Raw genomic sequence first — 17,823 nt, 5'->3', positions numbered from 1 at the left:
AATCTCTGTGTTGGGACTGCTTTTGATTGTTTGACTGCAGCCTTTAGCTTAACTACGTTCACCCCGACATCGACATCCCATTCCCAACCCTTTTTTTCCTTTTTTTTTTTTAAATATCAGATCCACAAGCTCACAATTGTGAAGTGTTGTGAGCTTGTAAATCAGTTCAGTGTACTCTGTGTCTTTAGGATGAGACCACCATTTCAGCTGTTGTACATGCTCAAATGTATGAACACTGTCTGACCCTGATTGTGTGATTGAATTCTTCCACTTCTCAGTTTAAAGTGTAGATCAAATCAAATGCAAGCAATGGCCTGCCCATTTTGGCTGCCTAGAGTAAACAACAAGGAACCACTTAGAATCTAAACTCTAATAGAATCTGGATAGGAGAGTGGATGGGTTAGTGGGTTGGATGCTTTGTAAAGCCACAAAGAACTTCTTCAAGGAGAACATTGTGGTTAAGTAATTAGATCCTTTATTTTCTTTTTTACCTATTTGGCATTGCTGCTGCCATTTGAAGTGTGAAAGAACCAGTTTTGTCCATCTAAAAACAGGTTGGTTCAGTCCTCCGCCACATGTGTGGGAAACTTTGTCCCCTTTTCCCAGACACACAAATCCTCTGTCTCTCTCAACTTTACACTTTATTCACTCACACTTGTAGTAAAGATATAAACACCACTGCTTGCTGCACCTTGTGCGTCATCTGCAAGAGGATTTTTTTGGGGTGATGGGGTGGGTGTAAATAAATGATGCAAGCATTTCTCAAGGCCTTTTGCTAGTAAGAAAAACATAAACGTGTTTAACCATGTCCATGCCTGCTTTTCATCATTGGCCTGCTAACTAGTTGGCTCAAAGATGTGAATGTTTTGTTTTGCAATGACTCGTGCTCTCTCTCTCTTTAAGCAACTGAGGGCTTCTGTCTGCCGTGTGTTAGGAAACTTTGTCCCATGTCTTGTCATGCACAAGTTCTCTCTCAACTGTATGCTCTTTCTCTGTCCATCTGTCTCTCTCTCTCTCTCTCTCTCTCGCACACACACACGCACACTCACCCTCTCTTCAACTCTTAGTGCTTTGTGCATTTACATTGTTGTCATTCAGCTGATGCCCCAGACGGTATAGTCTACTATTGAGCTGCATGATTGAAGCCTGAATTATAATCCATGAACTTGCTAGAAATAACCAGATTTCCAAGTGGAAAACATGACAGTGCATCATTGTTGAACTGAAAAGCATTTTTTTTCACTTGAAAATGTATTAGTTTCAGTGAGCAACATTGTTCTACAACAAAGTACATATAAAGCTTTACACTAAGAGAGTTACTCAAGAGCATGTTGACGGAGCTTGCATCTGCAGCAGGGGTTGATCTCAGGGCGATTCCAGCTGTGTGGTATGCACACAACTTAAGGCTGTCTGTCTGACTACTGTAGTACTGAATGGCAAGCGCTTGTAAAAAAGAAGGGAAACCTATGTTTTGTTTTTATCCGTGTGTGTGCGGCAAGCCATGCGCTGTAGGATTAAATGGCAAGCAGCCGTATTTGAGAAAGGAAATTTAGGAAAGCCTACGGAAGTGGGGTAGGAGGGTAGGGGGTTCATTCAAAAAGCAAATGATCTCAGATGTTCAGTTATGTAACACGCTTACGCTTTCTCCCCTCTGAAAAAGTTATTTACCACTCTACTTCACCCCCATCTCTCTCTTTCTCGTTGTTCCTCCCACCATCCATACAGTACAGGACGGGTTCATATTACCAGATCCTAACAGCTGCCAGATTAAACTCTCCTCCTCCCTGGGTCTGCTTCCTATAGATGATGTAGTTGCTCTCCTTCTTTCTGTCACCCTGTCTAATTTACCTAACTTACCTTCCTTTTCTCTTTTTTTCCTCTTTGCCCTCCCACCACCAATCCTCTCAACAGTTAACCATTACACTGCAATTAAAATTGACTTGTTTGTTTCTGTTGAGATGCTGTGACATTATGAGCGTGCTGCTGTTGCCTTGGCTAAACAAGCTGCCTTTGACCACTGTATAACAAAAGAGCCCGCTGTGATTTGAGTTGACCCAAGAACCCACCCCGCCAACACCATTACCATGTTACCTTGCACCCCCCCCCCCCCCCCCCGCCAGTCAAGGCAAGATTCAACCCTTTTCATACGTGACGAAACTGTTCTAAAACCAAAATAATATGTAGTTGGCCACGGACCCCATCATAAAATATTATGTGCCAGAGACACGATTTGTTGTAAAAAACATTACTCTACTTTTCAAAATTATTTTGAATATAGCAGATCTACAATAGAAGATCGTCTACTTTCAAATACCTGACGTATATAGGGTTAAAGTTGTTAAAGTGATGATGGAATCCCTGGGAGACCTAGACCCCACTTTGAGAACCACTGCTATATAAGACCATGTGGTACAAAAAACGGTTTAACACGAAATTATGCAATTTTTTTGTACAGATAAAGACAGGATGTCCATCTCCTCTAGAGAGGTAAATGCTGAAAAAAAAGACTGAGTACAGAGGCAAGAGTGATAACTATGAATTTAACTATGTATTTTAAAAATCATTCTAAACCAAGTGGAAGACGTTGTCCACTCCAACGGCAAATGTGTATATTGTCGCTGTCGGTCGGGTGGAAACCATGTTCAAAACGATTTTTTCATGAAATAAAAAAACCCCAAACCCCCCTCTTCCAATGGTTCAAACTATAGGTTTCAGACCTATAGTTTGGTAGACTCAGTGCGATTCGGGGATGAAGTTGCATTTTTCATTTGGTTCAGTTTGTTTGCACAGTGCACATTGTCAAGCGCATCAAACATTGTAAACAAATGTCATGCAGTTGAAACAGTCGCTCGTTTATTGGACAGAATATTTTAGGGAAACTCAATGACATTTTCTTGTCTTCCATGAATGATGCTGGATTTAGTGGTTAATAATGAGGTAACTTCAGGTGTATAAGCCTGTCCTTAGCTGCTTACGTCACCCCGGTAGCATGTTGCACGCAACAGATCAACGTATAGTACCATCTACCGACCAATCAGTTCTCTTTCGGTTACTATGGAGCTTGATGTGCGGATCACTGCAAAACCCTTTGGCTTACAGCAAACGGGCTATAGAATATTAAAGGGAGGGAGTCATGCCCATATCGTCCAGAGCAGAGATTGATTGAAGCATAAACACAGTGTGTAGCCTACTTTTAGACTATTTAAGATAATTATAAAATAAATAATAGCAAAGTGCGCTCTGTGTGTGGTGTGTGTGTGTGTGTGTGAGAAAGAGATCCAGAGCGTGATGACTTCACTACTCATCATTCCATGTACAACACTTCATCATTCATCTAATTAAGTTTAATAATGGTTTAATAATAATAATGATTTATTTTGATTAAAAGGCAACCTTTATTTTAGCGAACGTATAGACCAGCTGCCCTGAACGAATACAATTGTTTTGGGTGACCTACCCCTTTAAACGGACCAAAACGTCCTGGTGTAATTGTGAACGGCATCTAGTCACAAGCTCTAACTAACACCATTCGTTGGTTAACCGCTTTCAATCTAACATACCTATTTTGGACATGTCATTATAGGCAAAATTGCAGCGTGTTGCGAGCTGGTAGATTGGCCTTTTGGCATTTTTTTAAGTAGAAGATGGGGCTTAAGTGGTTAAATATTTGTAAAACCCTCAGAGACAGTCCAATAACATTGATCTAAAGTATAGATACGAGGTTTCCAAGCCGACAGTGACAGTATGTGTATAGTAAAATGTGGAGTGTTGATTTAACTTAATAAAATAGCATTTTGCTGTGTATTGGGGTATGTGTCCGTGCAACACTGCTGATTGTGTAACTGATGTTAAACGTGGGTCTAAACAGCTACACCTCGTGATTAAGCCCTGACAGTTTAACACTCACCCCCCAGTTTTTATGGGGAAGTGAAGTGCAGACTCGATGTTTGCCTCATTTTGAAATGGTCTTTTCCAAAATCAAGGTGTTCTTGCAGTGTTCCTGTGCTCCTGTTTGAATAGCTCTTCCACCCTTTCAGGATGACTTAAGGATGACCATAACTGAAAATGGAAACGATAAAAATATCTATTTTGAGTGTTTTTACAGCTGAAAAAGATTTGTTTTATGCCAACATTGCTCCATTGACACAGTGTGTAAAATATGAACTTAACAACTACACTAAGTGTGCAACATTTCAGACTTATTTTGGTGGGCTCAGCTTCGCACACAGTGGCCCTCATTTATCAACGCGGTGTAGACCAAATAATGGGCGTACGGCGAGATCACCGCAATTTTCGGCATTTATCAATATATCCTGACGTGGGCTTTATCCTACGGTACGCTGAGATCTCACGTCTGGTCGGGACCAGTTGTTGACGTTGGCTGCACCCGTTTATTCCATCCTAGACCTGCGGAGCAGCATTGTTTGACTGTCTGAGAGGCATTGGACACCTAATCCACTCATAAATCTGTATATCTACACTAATAAATAATCCCTGTGAAAATATAACATTTTATAAAGTAATTTAAACAAACTGCTTTAACAGTCATTCAGATAAGATTGTAGATCTGTCTGTATTGAAAATAGCAGATCTACAAGCTCACAAGCCAGCAACGCGTTGTGAGCTTGTAGATCTGCTATTTTCAAAATATACGGGCGCTTTCTGCGAGAGCACTCTTCTGCGCGAGCACCGGTCTAACAGGCGGCGCTGCTGTTATATTTTCATGGCCACCGGGAGATCAGACATTTAACCCATGGTCCAACACACACCAGCCTTCATTCATTAATGTTCTCTCCAGGCTATCTCTCATTAATGCGGAGCGGGACGGGACTCGCCCGTCCGACGGTCCGAGTCTCACTGGGAAATGGGAATAGCCTACATGAGGGCTTTATTTTAGTGTAACTCGAACGCGCACTGCTCGGTATGGGTTAAATACATTAATCTACAAAAGTATTCCATTCATGCCGATGTGATTGGTATCATAATATGTCATTCATGTAGGCTACAAGCCTACGTGACAATACGCTACGGGCGTGTGTGTGTGTGTGTGTGTGTGTGTGTGTGAGAGAGAGAGAGAGAGAGAGAGCGAGCGAGCGAGAGAGGCGTGTGCGTGTGCGTGTGCGGCGAGGCCAGCGGGGGGGGGGGGGGGGGGGGCTGTTTCTTATTGGCTTTTCATGTCTTTGGTCGTATTCTGGTTCGTCTTCATGTCGTAAAATCGGGGCGTTTTGAGAATATTTATGGGGCGTGTTATTTAAATGACGCTCGTTTCAGCCGTGACATTTATCAACGCTGGGACCAAGTGTAAGCTCGGATCAGCTGTGTAGGATGCGTTGATAAATGTGACTTCGACGTTGGTGTACGCCGAATATATGGAAAAATATACGGCGGTTTATACGCTGCGTTGATAAATGAGGGCCAGTGTGAGCAGTTGCAGGGCAGGCAGGGTCTATTAAGACGTAAGAAATCACCACCACATATCTCACACCATCACACAAACATCTGTTGCTAAGATGAGGCTGAAAGCCAGGCTTGATGGCTCAATATAGTGCTATAAAAAGACAACTTTCAATGAAAAACAGAACTGTATTGAATAGAAGCTATAGTTCCACATGCAAATTAGTGGGGAACTGCACTTGGGCTGTCTCGATGGGCTGGCCTACTAGCAAAAGGTCATTGTTCAAACCCCTCCCCTAGCCAATGTATCCATCAACCTGCACCCTGACTTGAGTATCTTTGAGCAAGGCACCTTTTGCCTGAGCAAGGTGCATTGTTTGATTTATTTTCGATTTTTTCATCAAACATTAAAGCACTGATCAGATCCATGTGGACTATGGTAATTGATTTTAGGTTGACTTCCGAGGAAGGGGTGAAGAACACATCGAGTCAAAGTCACAGGCCTACAGAAATGGTGTAATTCTGGTACATTCCACAGCCTACTGGGGCCAGGAAGCAGGAACCTTCTGTTTTCACTGCTGGAATGTTAATGGTGGGCTAGTGCAGCATATAGTGTTGGGCTCTGGTCTGTTTGCCCCTGGTTGGGGTCGGGTGGTCTGTAAATCTAATGGTAAACACACGGTGTGCAAAGGCTCTTTTTGCTAGGAGATGTGAATGTGAGCAGGTTGGGTGTTGTATGTGATTGCTGCTTTTGTATTGGGGTAGATGTGGATTTGCTTATTTTTCAGGGAGGCTTTTTTGTTTTAGCATTTACCAATCTGATACTGGAGTGATAAGCTTTTTTGTTAGCATTTTCTAATCTGCTACTGAAGAGACGCCCTGTTTTTCAACTTTTTCTTTTCTTTTCCCCCCATGTTTTGGGGAGCTTTTGGAATTTGCTTGTTGTTGAAAGGTCAGGGTGATTGTTTTTGTCAGTCATGTCTGAAGGAAGAAATGGACTGTGTTAATGGTCATGATGGCCGAATAACCAGGAAAATGAACACCACCCACCAGATATGCTGCTAAGTTTTTGATTTGGTCCGTCCACTCTCCCAGCCCACTGATTTGAACTACTGATGAAAGAAAAGCACTTCGGAAAGTTAAAATCACCAAAGAAAAGGTGGACAGTTAGGAAAAGGTGTTAAATAATGTCGTGCTTCACAGTACGTTACAGAATGTTAAATGTACAGATACAGAAGTTTGATTTGTTGCTATCTCCTCTCCAACGAGAGAGCTGGGGGACCTGAGACCAGGTCATGGTGAACCGGGAAAGACTAAACTAAGAATTAAGAGGAGTTTTCCATGCATCCACAGGATGTCTTTAACTCATTCTCCCAGATAGACCTCTATACAAATACTACATCCTGTCTGCTGTTGCCATAATATTCTTCCCAGAAATGTTTTGTTCAAGGGAGGAAATGAAGTCACAGGATAAGCCATTCAAGGCAAAATAATGTTCTAGTATTAGTATATATGATTGAAGGTATGAATAAATATATAGTAGCCTAATAATTTTTCTTTCTCTCTTACCTAATGTACTACCTTGTCACACCCTCATTCATGTTTATCTGTAGGTTATGTATTTGATTGTTTAACCCATTATTATTGTCAGGTTATTTATATAGGCTCCAAATTGCAGGCTGCACATGGTGAAACTGGTGTAGCATTTCATGACAGGAGAGAGGAGATATGGCTGAGACTGGATCATCTCATTAGGGGATATCTAAAAGCCTAATTTATACTTTGTCAGACACCGATGTCGGATCACAAAAAAAATACGAGAAATGCCCTGCATCACGTTTTGATCCCTGTCTGGGCTCTCTGCTCCATACACGACAGATGTAGACACAGAAACCCAGACAGGACAAACACACATGCTTACAAGCACACCAGACAATGACTCATAACAACAGGTGGACTTTGACTCAATGCCACTCATAATACATTGTTATTGTTTGTTCAAGGTGTTGCTATTTCCTCAAGGGACGGTCATGTGGCTGACACCTGATAGAATACAACAGTACAGTGTGATGTCATAGTGCCAGGAAGCATTCTAAGTTCTAACAATAAATATTGGCCAGTATTGGTACTCTGAGCAATTTAAAAAATCACACCCTGTGTGAAGGTAGCGGCGCCTTTGAATACATTATGTCATCGATATGTGTTTATAATGTGTTTATAGCCATGTGTCATGTGAAGCTTGACCAATCACTTTGTTGACGGGTCTGACCAATCAGAGCGTCGACGACAGATAAAGTTAAATTGAGGATCTAACTTTAAATAACTTACCTAGAAGGAGACTTTAGCCAAATAAAAATATATACAAAAAAAAACATGAGGAAATAAAAAATAAACCTTGACATCATAGTGATGTCATGAATAGTCCCCTTGCCTGACAAATCACAACCTTGACGGGCCTGACCAATCAGAACCTTGACGGGCCTGACCAATCAGAACCTTAACGGACTCTTGGATTCTCGATCGTCTCTATCAAACCATTCTGTCATAACGGATGACTGGGTCCCGAACTCAGACTTTCTATACATTCACCCTTCATCTGTTCTTGTATCTTTCTCTTTCTATTCGTCATATTAACTTTAAATAACTTACCTAGACGGAGACTTTAGCCAAATGAATAATAAGATGAAGTCATTGTCATCGTTTATATAGACATCGAATTCTATATTCATGACATCATAGTGATGTCATGAATAGTGACCAATCACAACTTTGGCGCACCTGACCAATCAGAACGTTGACGCACCTGACCAATCAGAACGTTGGCGCACCTGACCAATCAGAACGTTGACGCAAAAGCCAGGCATAGAGGGCTAATATCCGCTCTATACCTAAAGGTATAGAGCGGCTAGCGCCGCTAAAAATATAACCGTCAGCAGTGATGTCATCATTCCAGGCAGCATTCTGAGTTGTAACAATCAATACTGGTGCTTGATTTAATATACTTACACCTATTAAATGGCACAGTGAGTGATGAAGTCATAATGCCAGGCAGTGATATGAGATCTTATGGTTGGTACTCTGAACTCTTTACTGGTCTACTCTGTTTGTTTGGGAAGCTTAAGGGGCTGTGTCCACAGAGACATTTTTTGAAGCTGCAAGTGCTTGTCCTCCATGCTTTTCTGCGGTAAAGATGTGCTAGGAGCACTCCTGTTCTCCGTGCCACACATCGCGTTTCAGTGCCTCTGAATCCTGCATTTGTTTGGCGGGGCGCCCTGGGTGCCTCAAGTAGAAAATAGTTCAACTTCTGGAGAGGAGTACCACTCATCAAGGTCACTTTCCTCCGTTTCCTGTGCAGAGGGTGGTTGGAGTGACACCCCCACAAACGGCAAACAATTGAGTGGAGGTGTCTCGCTCAGTGTCACGTGTGGCACTCTCGACATGATATCCAAAGTGCTCCACTGCTCAAAAAACTATCTGTGGATACTCACCCTCAGTCAATCTAGACTCAAAAGTCGAGACTAAATGTCGTGCTTAACTAGAGACTGGTGGCAATTTTAATTTGTTCGTTGTTGAAAATGTTTAAATAATTCTAACAACTCAACTCTTACCTACAGCTGCTCTTCTAATCTAGATGTATTGAAATGGAAAGATTCTACAGTAGTGGAAACTAAACATGGCAAGTTGTGCAGCACTAATAACCAGGAGGAGACAGCTGTAATATCATAATGCCAGGCAGTGTTACAAGATCTAATGGTCTGTATCAGTACCCAGGGCTTCTGTTTTATTAATAGGATCATTTCTCCCTATAGCTCTATAGTGGAATGCATTGTATGAAAAGCATGCACAGGCTTTTGCGTCATGGCTCATGAAACATTGATTTAGCCCAAAGAAATAGGCCCTGAAGTACTGTAAGTGAAGTGTGTGTCCGTTCTGTATCCGTGTTTTTGTGTGCGAGACCCTCTGTGGGGGTGGGTGGGTGCATACCTTACCCTAAGCCTATGATATGTGTGCATATGTGAGTAACCCTACCCAGGGGTTGCACAGGTGATATGGAGCTGAATATAGCCTTCTTATGGCCAGCTGGCCTTACTATTTAAAACACGGAGAGTAGGAAGGGAGGGCTGGTGGGGCAAGGGATGGGGTTCACCATCAGCATTCTGCAAGAGCCAGATAGTTGGTTTGGCTGGAGGTCTGAGGCAAGCTGGTCTCAGAGAGGATTGGGATGCGTTACAGTAATGATGTCTGTGTATCCTTTAAGGCTTTGCAACTCATGTCCCACCCCTTCTGACACAACCAGTATAATTGTGTCCAGTGGGATCTTTGTCTTGTGCTGGGGCTCTTGAATTGTTCAGTTTGTTTCAAATGGGAAACAAAGTTTCTACAAGGCATAAAACACAATACATGCTTGAAATGGACAAAATGTACATCATATAAATTAACTTATATAAACAATATGACATGCCTCAAATGACCCAAGATTGAGTCCCTCTGTTGCAGTTGAGAAGAACTTCCAAGGTTGGCTTAAGTTCTTATTTATCCTACGTGCCTTAAATCTTTTTTTGCATTATTTTAGGTGCATGTAGAAGTTTCCTTTTTTTTCGGAGCCGACTCCTGTATTCAAGGGCAATCCTATCAGAATGACAAACGCTCTACGGCCAAGGCAACGGGCTTGTGATTAAATGACAATCAATCCCTCGGAAGGTCAATGAACGTGACGCGTCGAAGGATCAGACGTACCAAGCGGGCCGCATCACTATGGGCGAAGGTCAGCCTGAGCCATCAACCCTTTTCGATATCCTGTCTCAAATCCGCTCATGAATTCACCTTGCAGTCACTTAAAATTGTTAATTTATGTATTTTCTCAATCATGCGAACCAGATTGTCTTGTTTACCATCAGGCTTGGGGGTGGGAGGAGGAAGAGGTAGGTATTTGACAGCCCCCACCTCCCTCAGATTGTAATGGTGAATGAATGGCAACAGCTGAGCAGGAGAACTCTTGCATGCCGACTAGGCGTGTGTGTGTGTGTGTGTGTGTGTGTGTGTGTCAGGGGGAGCTGAAACCAGAGCTCTCACTGCCTGTCTGTGTTGAGCTCACTGCTGTCCTTGCTTCCTCTGCTACTGCCCTCTTTTTCATTTTCCTCTCTCGCACGCCTCATCTTGTTCCTTTTGTCATCCTGGGAAATTTAGTCCATTCCTCGGACACCTTAGTGGAAAAACTGAATTCTGACTATGCAGGTCTTTTAACTGCAGGAGAAGAAGGGAATACACAGAAAGCGAGAGACACGGCAGTCAGAGGGATCGACCACTGCAAAAGGAGACCAGGGAGGAGGGAGGAGGAGGGAGGAAAGACGTTGTGTACAGTAGAGAATGTCTCTCCTTCTTATGTGGTTTGATTTGGAAATTATTTCACTCCTATGAGGCACAGGAGTCAGCTGGGCATTCAACCAATTTCTGTCCTCTCCTTCAAAAGAGAGGAGGACACCTAATTTGCTGGGCAGCCGACTTGCTTCACCAAACAACTGCCTGTGTCCTTGACTGAATCCGCTTCTATTAAAGTCTTGGGAGGAAAGGGGATTTTGGATTACAAGTCCAATGTTTACCGGCTAATTCATCACAATGCTGGACACTAATCACTGCCTGTCCTTTGAGCCAGAGTCCCCGCTGGGCCTGGACTCTCCACCAATGGGGGACGACATGGACAAGCTGGACACCAGGACAGACCATGACAGGCACGTCTATCACAGTCTCAAAGAAGGTGGGACCTCAGGTCTGCGCACGCTCATTGGAGATGCAGGGATATGCGATACGTTTTGTGTTTGTGGTCATCAGGATCACCTTATGTCAGTAGTTTATAGGTTCATATAAATAGCGTGTACTATACTGAAGCTGAGTGATTGGCTTTATTGGTTTGTCAAGGCAATTTTACTCTTTGCTTCATAGATCAGTAGTCAACATAGTTAGCCCACTTTTAACATGCAGAATTAATGCTGCACTTTTGTTACATCTAAGAGAGGAATTGTTTTGAAACATCACTTTTCAACTGTTTCAGCTGTTGAGTTTTGTGTTAAAATACACTAGTTTGGTTCTAGTGTACAACTGTAAGAAAGAACTGATCTGCTGTACTAATTGTAGGCTAGATGGGCGATAAACAAGACTTCACTGCCTCCCGCTGTATGTGGAACATCTCCCTAGATGTGGGGCAGATGAGAGAACTACAGGTGTTTATCATTCATCCTGTGATAGGCTAATGACACGTTCCACATTTCCGTCAAGACCCAAATGCACCAAGCATTGTAACTTCTGTATGTGGAATGGGATTTGAGCCTGGAACTGACTGCTTACCAAATGTATTGCAGGTTTATTTACAAGTTAGGATAAACGGTAAACACTCAAAAGGCTGATAAAAGTACGGTGCCCCTAAATGGCCAGAGGACAGAAAATAAATGTAGTTTTACTGGCTATTGCAATTTTTTTTTGCATTCTCTTGCAGTAGTTAAGACCCAGTCAACATACTGTCTGCTAAAACAAACATTCTCCAGCATGGTTTGGAGTATGAAACTCCCAGCGGAGTCTGTGAAAACGTTCACAGTAAAGTCCTGAGTGTTCATTTAACTCTTGAGTCTAGATTGACTTGATTGACTTGAGAACCAAATTGACTTGTTATGGGTACATTTGGTTCCATTTTTAGATTTTTTTTTTACACACTCAGGGTTAAATTAACATTTTACAATGTTGACAAAACCTGTCTCAGTCAGTTCTGTCTGAGTCAGGACAGACCACATTGTACAGCAGTGTGAAGGCACTGGGACTCATTCCAGTGAGCGGGTGCCCTAACCTGGCATTGTTCTTGCCCTCTGGTTTCTTCTGCACTCTTCACTGATGTGTGAAAACATTTGCTGTGGTCAGTCGTTCCGTCGGTCTGTCTGGCAGACTTCACAGTCAAACCAGCATGCGAATGATGAGTTCATAATAGAGCACATCATTAACAGGATTTGCAAATAGAACGTTTCCAGTGACACTGCCAAGCGTTGGGTTTGCCATGCCTTTGAGACTTCTGTTTCAGAGTGGGGGCTTGTTAGCTTTGTGCGTTTATTTGAAATGCCTTGCATTTATGTACCACCCGCAACCTTCTTAGTTTTTTTTTTGCACTGATCATTCATTTTTATTTTATTTACCAGTCAATAACAATTTTCTGAATTACATGTGAGGTCTTGTTATTGGATTGAGTGCATGTTTCCTCATCATCTGAATTGTTTTGTTCTGGCTTTTGCACAAATTGGTAATCCCATTTGTGTAAAAGTTTAAATGGCAAAATTGTTATTTAGTTTTAATCTGCACTGTAGCTTATAATTGTGATGTGCGTACAATGGTTTAATCATTGTATGGTTGTTTTTATTGTCTATAATTGTGTAACTAAGCTAAACCAAATGGAACTAGCATCAAGTGAAGGTAGGTGTGTCAAGGATTAGCTGTGCCAGACTTGGGGGTCCTTGGGGACAGGATGACTGTAGTCAGACATGTTTAATTAGACCTAATGACACATGAGCACAGCAGGATTAGCCCAGTTGGCCACACAGACCTTGGCTCTACCCTCTGCCCTCCCTTCATACTCTCTTCTCTCTCAATTCAATTAATTTCAAATGGGCTTCATTGGCATGGGAAACATACATTTATATATCGTCGGTGTCCAGCCAGGACCAGCTAACTCCATTTTCAGTTTTTTTTTTTTTTTCATAAATCAAGGCTATTGAACACCCTTTAGGTCTGTGTAAAATATCAAAACATTTGAACCAATGAAAAGTATTAAAAAGCGCCTCTGACGAAAACTCCCAACTCCATTGGATCCTCAAACTGTCCGTCAAAAACAAACAACTCCCCCCTCTCCTCTACAGCGCTGCTTTTCAACAGCATGAGTAGAGCGCGTTGCGCAGTGAACGAGGAGGAGGACCACGTAAACAAGCTCCCCGTAGTCTGTTAAAACTATGCAGTGTACCTGTTTATCAAACTTAGCACTGACGCTAATGTTATGAAAACAAGTAATTATATTTCTAAAATCTATTAAGTGTTTAATGAGGAGAGCAATGTGACAAGAAGAAAGGCGTTCATAGCATTTCTGTCGCGCTATTCTACTACCTCTTTGCAGAAGTTATTGTAATATTTAACGTCCTGTTTATTATTGTAGGCCTATATAATAAGTGGCATGAAGCATCAGGGCATTAATTCACACGTTGTTGTGATGCATTGTGAGCTTGGAGATCCATTGTTAGCTTTTGAGAATTTGTACCCTTTTGAAACCTCTCCCTCAGCAGCGAGTGGAGCTACTGTTGTTTGGACACCTAACTCCACTTCAGCTTGATTTCTGCTCGTCTGAAACTGCTAACTCCACTTGCGCTGGGTAAAGTGTTGATTTACCCGCGATTTGGTTAAAGTGTTGATAATATAATGACACATGCAAGTATCTGACAATATATAAAGTCACTATACCAACTTTGATGAGGCAGTATTGCTTTGTTTTAAAAATATATGGTTTTCTTCATTTCCTGAAAAACGTATATTTTGTTTTTGCGTTTGCTGAACAATGAGCGTTTTGGAGTTAGCAGTTTCTGGCTGGACAGCAGAGATATGTCAAAGCAAGTGCGAAATTAAGAGATGCATGCACAATATATAGACTTACTAGAAAGCTGTGTAGCATTGCATCTTTGCAAGTTTATAGTAGATAAAAACGTAAAACTTAAAAATGCAAACGGAAACATTTTGCTCCTGCTGTTAAAATATTATGTTTCTACCGATAAGTAAAGATATATTAAAATAATAATCAACTGGTATGGTAGCCTGGTAGTGACACAGTCCTGTAGCTGAAAGGTCAGAAGAGCAGTCCTTGCAACAACCATGCTTGCAGTTAAACAGGTCTAGTCCATAAAGCCACTTAAGCACTATATACTTTGTTGTACAACGAATAGCGAAAATAGTTGACCTACAATCTTGTTGATCTGCTTTGTTTGAACATTTTGAAAGATTTGGAAAGCTTTAGCCTATAATGACATTAATCCCCACATTAGGGATGCCAGGTTGAAAGTGGTTAGCACTTAACATACATAGTAGCTTTGATGGTAAATGTTTATGCTCTTCATCTCTCCTACAGCTACACAGTATAATTGGTATAAAGTGAAACTGAATATCGCAGTTTTAGTATCCCCACTTAATAATAGTTGAGCTTGAAAATCAGATGAAACTTTTTTTTTTTTTAATACTTTGGATAATCAAATCAAGAGTTAAATGTTTGTAGGCACAGTATGATCAACATAATCTGCAACCATAATGGTCCTGCCCTACTCTCTCCCTCTGTCTTCTGTGTCTCTGTGAGTGTAGACGTTGTGTGTGGCAGGCCAGTTTTGGCTGTCCTAGTGTCCCAGTAAAACTCCCCTGTCTTCCGTGTCTATCCTTGGCCTAATTTCACCCATACTGCCCCTAAACCTGGAATAGGCCCAGTGCTAGACCTAGGCTCTTTAAAAGAAAGAAGGTCCTTTAACTTCTTTGTTATGGTACTTTTAAACTTTTAATCATTGTAACGTGTTGGGGTACTAGTAGTCTTAAGCTGCATATGGTATCAGAATAGCGGACCTATCCAGGTTGTTGACAGACCAAGGAAAGTAGGTTCAATGCAGCTGATTTGTTTAGCAGCTTTATAACAAATGACAATATAACACCAGGTCTTCGTGGCTCAATATTGATTACTTGGACATAAGCAGGTTAACATGGATGCCTTCACACTGCACCAACATGTTCGTGCAATGAGATGAAAAGTGTCATCATATGAACACTCTGTACTGCAAGAAGAACGTAACAAGAACACATGACCTACAAATGTCAATTATGACTGTGGTAACAGGGCGGTCACTCAACCTGGAGGCAGTTTTTCGTTTTAAGCTGAAAAGCTTAAATCTACAAGCACCGGCCAGCGAAAGCCGCCTGTGTCCACCCTGAGGAGCGCTGTGGCCGCCCACCATACCCCAGTCAAAAACAAAAGGAGGCACCACCTTGTGGCACCATCTGGCATTATATTTACCAACTGACTGTTGCAGTCACGACACTGATCCCCATATTAGTTCATAATAGTTTTGATTTGAATACTATGCCCTGCAATTGTGTCTGTCTTCGTCTTGTATTATTTTTTAGGGCTGTGATGACCTTTGATTTAAATTTCACTTCACTCCAGATAGATCCAGTTAGATCCCTGGCTCCTCCTGGCTTCATGTTGTCCTTGAGCAAGACATTGAACACCTAAGTGTTCTCAATGAGTAGTCATGCGCCCCATGTATTGGTATGTGGACTGTGAATGAGTTGTGCATTGTAAATAGCTTTGGAATCTACAGTAGATAAATATATATATATAGTATGTAGACAATTCGCCATAAATGTTTGCATCAACTAGTCACTGTGGCATCTGACCTGCCTGGTTAAATTGATAGTTAGTCCACTCCCTCCTATAGAGAAGAATGAGGAAGGAAGTGTAAAGGGGACATAGACATACAGTAAGAGAGAAAAATAAATAAAAAGTTAGTGAAAAAAGCGTGAGAAATAATTCAGTGGCCTGACTGAAAGCGTGTGAATGTGGGAGGGCGGTGATGCGACAGTGCTACAGAGGGAGCGGAGCATGCAAGATTCTATTCCCTAGAATAAACCTCTTCCCTGTAAGACGTGCTGAGGCATCTTATCCTGCACTGTGCCCAGGCACGGTCAAGTGTGTGCTTAGCGTTCGTGTTTATGGCTGTGTGTGCAGTGGGAAGATATGCATGAATGTGCGTGCAGGTTTGTAGTGCGCACATATTTGTGCTCGCTACATCGCAGAGGGTGAAATGAATCTCTTGGCATTGCAGGGTGTTTGTGAACAGCTTATTAATACAAATGTGACTTGTAGGGTCTGAATCTGGTGCAGACTGACAAATTGAAGACCTTCGAAGGAGGTCTTCTCCAGATAATCTGAATGGACAGTTGTGCTATTTCCTTGTCTCTAAAATGCATCTTTGTATAATATATGTCCAGTTTTTTCCTATTACTTGATTGATCCTCCAAGATGCTGTGCAGCATGAAGATCAGACAGCCAGTCAGGATTCAGAATCAAGGAACAGACATTACATTCAAGCATGCCAATGAGACCCCCTTCACAGACTGATGATTGACACGCACTTTTAGCTTTCACTAGGATCGAACCTGCGCCCTTTTGGTTACGGCACAGGCTGCTTTAAAAACTAGGCCACCGAGCACTGACATGCCCTAATGTCTGTGAGTCCCTATAGCATTAGTGAGCAGTCCTTGCTTGTTTATCTTAACAGCAAAGTAGCAGCCCACAGACGCCCTTGCCAGGACAGTGAGCTAAAATATGCGAGCTAGCCAGCTAGCTCACTGTAGCATGCTGCATGATGTCATAGCGCTGTTGGGAAGAAACAGGTGCGGCGCCTTGGCATTAAAATGGCAGGACTTGACCCTGTCCCAGGGGACATACAGGGTGAAGACTCACTGTTGAATAAACACAACCACATGAAAAGAACCACAGACACGTAGCCACGTGCACTCAAATATCATCATAAACAGTCACTCATGCACACGAACACACACCACACACACACACACACACACACACACACACACACACACACACACACACACACACACACACACACACACACACACACACACACACACACACACACACACACACAAATGCTTACAAATAACATATCATACATGCTCATTCATGGGTACAGCTGGTGCAGATGAATAAGAGCCTCAGCTCTGAAGATAAAGTGTGAGCAAGGTTTTTTTAAATTATAAAAACACTGACAGGCTATTTTATCCTGTTTTTGTCAACTTCTGTGAAAGAGGTTTCCCATAATATAGCACCTTTAGCATGTATCGTGTGTTCATGTTTTTTATTCTTTTTATTTAGAGTAGCCAATAATGTTTTACCCCCTATTTAGTCGTTATGCCAATTAATTCCTCCCCACACACATTTCTGTGTTGTCACTGCTGTACTGTTGTATCCTACTGACTCACCTACCAGTGAGGAGACCCCACCAGAAGGGCTACTTCTCCCGCCCAACACTCCCTGCTGACAGGTGCCACCCTAGCCCGTAGGAGTACATGCAGTGACAAATATCCCCCCCCCCCACTGCGCCGCCCGAGCGCCCCTTGTGTTGATGTTTTAAAATAGAACGTAGGACTTGTGATATTGCTAATAAGCACAGTGCAAGTACAATATATGGTCACCATTTCAATGTGCTCTGGCTCAGTGTGCAGTTATGTAGGGTTTAATAAAAGGCTATACTCAACTTCCCTAAACCCTGATGGTGTTGCACTAAGATTGATGCTGCAATAAATAACTGATGAAAACACTGTGTACTGTTGGTAGCTTACTCAATCCTGCATGTT

The 17,823-nt window shown here is 42.1% G+C and overlaps 2 protein-coding genes across 5 annotated transcripts in view; one reads left to right on the top strand and one right to left on the bottom strand.

Moving 5' to 3' along the window:
• Positions 1–17,823, bottom strand: part of LOC311060979 (arf-GAP with dual PH domain-containing protein 1-like) — a 314,152-nt gene that overhangs the window by 150,428 nt on the left and 145,901 nt on the right. The window lies entirely within an intron of this gene.
• Positions 1–17,823, top strand: part of mrtfab (myocardin related transcription factor Ab) — a 55,584-nt gene that overhangs the window by 16,657 nt on the left and 21,104 nt on the right. Inside the window, exon 1 of one of the 4 annotated variants that reach the window (XM_084079229.1) lies at positions 10,551–11,149. The exons of 2 other annotated variants lie outside the window; for them this stretch is intronic. In XM_084079229.1, the coding sequence (XP_083935355.1) occupies positions 11,011–11,149 (139 nt within the window). In that variant the 5' untranslated portion in view covers positions 10,551–11,010. Of the gene's footprint in view, positions 1–10,550; positions 11,150–17,823 lie in introns of those variants that run through there. One more of the 4 variants, XM_084079231.1, reaches the window with a different exon arrangement.

Source organism: Gymnoscopelus microlampas, assembly GCF_963454915.1.
Source record: "Gymnoscopelus microlampas genome assembly, chromosome: 14".
In the NCBI taxonomy this organism is placed as follows: domain Eukaryota; kingdom Metazoa; phylum Chordata; class Actinopteri; order Myctophiformes; family Myctophidae; genus Gymnoscopelus; species Gymnoscopelus microlampas.
Note: the sequence above shows the minus strand (reverse complement) of the source record. Positions and strands in the feature narration are given on the sequence as shown.